At 46.9% G+C, this 3624-nt stretch overlaps 1 gene segment (V, D, J or C); it reads right to left on the bottom strand.

Annotated features, from left to right (window-relative positions):
* Positions 1 to 276, bottom strand: part of LOC102377466 — an 11122-nt gene extending 10846 nt beyond the window's left edge. Inside the window, 1 exon segment of the V gene segment in view lies at positions 201 to 276. Coding sequence covers positions 201 to 249 — 49 coding nt within the window.
* Between the last annotated feature and the right edge of the window lie 3348 nt (positions 277 to 3624).

The following is a 3624-nucleotide window of genomic DNA, read 5'->3' as shown; positions in this document are numbered from 1 at the left end:
CAACTTCTGTTCACTCCAGTGGGCTTTGGACGCTGGTCATAGGGATACAGTAAGTCTTTTGACTCCATGGCAGTTCCTCCTTCTTAATGGAGTCCATTTCTCTGAGCATTTTTAAACACCCAATAAACCCATTCCTAGCACTGTTCATTTCTGTAAAAAGGATGGTTTTACTATAATGAAGCTCCCAGTTTGCTGCTTACCCTGGACCCAGAGCACCACGAGGCAGAGCAGGGGAGCCAGTGATGCCATCTTGGTACGTGTGCCTGGCCTGCACTGATCACCAGTCTGGACCAAGTGCCCTGGAGCACTTATACTGGCTCTGAGCATCAGGAGGGCGTTGACTGGGTGTACAACATGCAAATTTGGCTCTGAGATGATTTGCAAGTGATCTAAAAATCAGCTGTGAAAGGCAGGTGGTGTTGAAGGGGGCAGACACAGCGGGTTCACGGAGCTGCTTCACTTCATGTTGAGCTGGTGTTTGTCACAAGTGGATGGGAAGAGGGTTGGTAACTCGTACGTATTTTGGTTCCAGCTTGTTAAATTCGTACCGGACAAGTCCTGCTGGACATGTAGTCACTGCTGTGATCTCCCTGGGCTAGAGCAGCCACAGAGGAAATTACTTCCTCACTCTGCTCCTTTTCCTCACCTTAGAAAACTTGTTTAACATAAAGAAAAGAACAAGATCCCGAACTTTGCCTTTCTAGAGGAAAGCCACATTAAGCATTTTGAACCAGGAAGACATTTTGATAGTATTTTGTATTTTTTATTTTGTTTCTAATGAAGATCATATGCCATGCTATTTCTCCTGGCACACAGGGTTTTAGAGCATCTTTTTCCATGATTTTGCTGGGAATCGTAAACGCTTTGCTCCTCTGAATGAAAGGGCAGATGGTAATTACCCACAACAGGTTTTATTCCAGCCCAGAGGAAAAAAGTCACAAATCATACTACTATCTCCCAAGTCCAGGAAGTAATCCATGATGTATTGGAATGATACAATTTCCCAGTCAAGTTAACATGAACCCATATCCTGAGCAGTGCTAACTTTGCTCTGTCTATGAGGCCTGTGAGAGGAAGGGGATGGGAAACAGTTATACCAGGCTCCCAAGCTTGCCCCCCTCCAAATGTATGTGTTTCACCTGTTTTAATATGCGGTAAACCATAGCGAGTAAAATGGTTATTACAAGTAACATGCGTAGAAATAAAGTAGAGGTCTGAGCTCTCAAAATTTATTTCAAAATATATGGATTCAGCTTAGACTTCTAATAGATTCCCTCTATTTCCTGCCTCCCAGTGGGGAGGTGGGGAGACCCCCTTACCAGGATGCACCAGCTCCCCACAGTACTCTTCCAGGCCTGGCCTGCCCACCCCACCGGGAACAAATGAAAAGAAATCCATAACTGTCCTTGCAAAGGTTGTCCAACAGAGCTTGCATCTCCAGCCATTGGTTAGTTGGTGTTGATATAACAGTCAGTGCTTTGTAGATCTGAGTTCTTGGCTGCCTGCTATGACTAAATGTCCTGTAATGTGGCTGGAAGGAGGAAAGGTTTTTTGCGTTGATGTAGCCTGGAAGAAAGATTTCTCCTCCCTGTTACCTAGTGCAGGTGAGCGAAACAAGCCATTTGTGTAGAAGGCAATGTCAAAAGGTATAACCTTTTGTCCTTCTCTTGAATTCAAGGCAGAGTAAGAATTTTAATTTGCAGTAATGGAAATGGAAGTTGGGGATTAGGAACAACTTCATCACACTGCGGGTGGTTAAGTGTTGGAGCAGCTTGCCTGGAGGGGTTGTAGCCTCTCCATCCTTGGAAGGTGTTAAGAGCAGGTTAGAGAAACACTTGGTTTAGACAGGGATGATCATGTCTTGAGTCAGAGGACTTGGGGAAATGACATCCTGGGGGCCTCGTTAATATGTGCTTGTGCTCAGCATGGTCCTCTTAGTCCTTTCAGGTGCCTGGCTGGTGGGTCTTGCTCATACACTGTGGGTCAAACTGACTGTCAGGTCTGGGGTGAGGGAGGAACATTGCTCCCGTCAGGACTGTGGGTTTTTTTCTGTCCCTGGTAGTGAGGTAAGAGCCAGTTCCCTGGCTCACATGTGAGCAGTCTCAGTGACGGTGCATGCACATGGCCCAAACACTGCCTCTGGATGCTGTATAGGATACTGTTGTGGTTAGTGATCTGGATAATGTAGTTGCACTGTTTAACATTGTGCAGCTCCTCCCAAGCAAAGAAGGGGCCTGAAAAGCCTGAACTATTGAGTGTCCCATGTAATTAATGGCAAATTAAGTGACAATTTTTTTTTGCCCTGTGTGCTCAGACACAGCCTGAGCCAGTAGAGAAAAGGCTTGTATCTCCCGTTAGACTGAATGCAGCCCTTCCCAGTACCAATCTAAGGGAAGCAGATGTGCACAAATAGCTAAATATGAGTTAATAGTGGTCATTGGCATTGGCCCTGACAGTAATGATTTCCATCACCTCCAGTCTTAGCACCATTAATTCTGGGACAGACATCTCTGCATCCCCCACAGCTGACTGTCCCGGCTCAGGCTGGGGCTGCAGTGTAATAAATGGACTCTGCATGCCAGTTCAGGAGCTTCTCCTGGGATTTAGTTGTCTCTGCAGCACCCCAGCGACTCCTACCAAGGCATTTGGGACTACCTGCAGGAGCATACAGCCCATCTTGGTCTTGTGAGGAGTACAGGAGAAGGAGACAGGTGTCTCATAGGTACCATGGTTGTATCTAATGTACTTCTGGGGATTTGCCTGTATAGAGCTGCCCGTGCCTCAGACCATCTTGTAGGGTGCTAGCATTGCTTTTTTTATACCCAGCATTACATAGCAGGTTTGCTCACTTAGTTCAGGTAAAGGGTCAGTTCCTGCTCTCTGCTGCTCCAGAATTACAGCACAGTGGGTCCTCTCTGGAGTTAACAGTGGTGTCCCTGAAAGCAGACAAGTGTCAATTTCCCCCATGATTAGTCATCACCACCATTCATTGGGCAATTCTGGAAATGAGGGGAGAAGAGGTTTGTGGGCTGAGAAGTCTAAGGGATCCCCAACTCCTTTTGACCCTTTCTTTTCATTCTCATGTCCCTGTGACAAGGTATTTAGCAGAATTTGCAGATTTGTTGGAATCTGACATGCCCGCATCAGGAGTGCTTCTGCTATGGCCCTGACCTTTGTGACTTCTGGGCTGTCAACTGTGCACCTTAGTGCCCATGCCACCATACCCCACTCCTTTTGACCTGGAGATCTCTTCTGCCAGCACTCCTACTAGACAGAGGAAGCAGATGTTTCATTGAAGAAAAGGTCAGTGAGAAGAACAGAGAGGGTTTGGACCCATACATACCAGTGGAGGTGCCGTTAATCTGGCCAGTAGGGCTGTGCCAAACTTCAGTAGCTGATTCAATTCGGAGGAGACTTGGCCCAGTTTGGGGACTGACTCTCTGAATCTGAATCGAATTGGGAGACCAAGTAAAAGCTCTGAATTGATTCAAGCATCCAAATCAATTCGGAAAAGCTTTGGAAAAGACTTGGCCGATTCAGAGATTTGGCCACAGACTAAACAGGCAACTGACAGCTGCCTCCAGCTTTTGGGGTTAGGGGAGGGAAGGAGCATGGGGGAGGGAG

Source organism: Alligator sinensis, unplaced genomic scaffold (genome assembly GCF_000455745.1).
Source record: "Alligator sinensis unplaced genomic scaffold, ASM45574v1 scaffold1484_1, whole genome shotgun sequence".
Lineage (NCBI taxonomy): Eukaryota > Metazoa > Chordata > Crocodylia > Alligatoridae > Alligator > Alligator sinensis.
The sequence above is the reverse complement of the archived record's forward strand: the minus strand, read 5'-3'. Positions and strand labels throughout refer to the sequence as shown.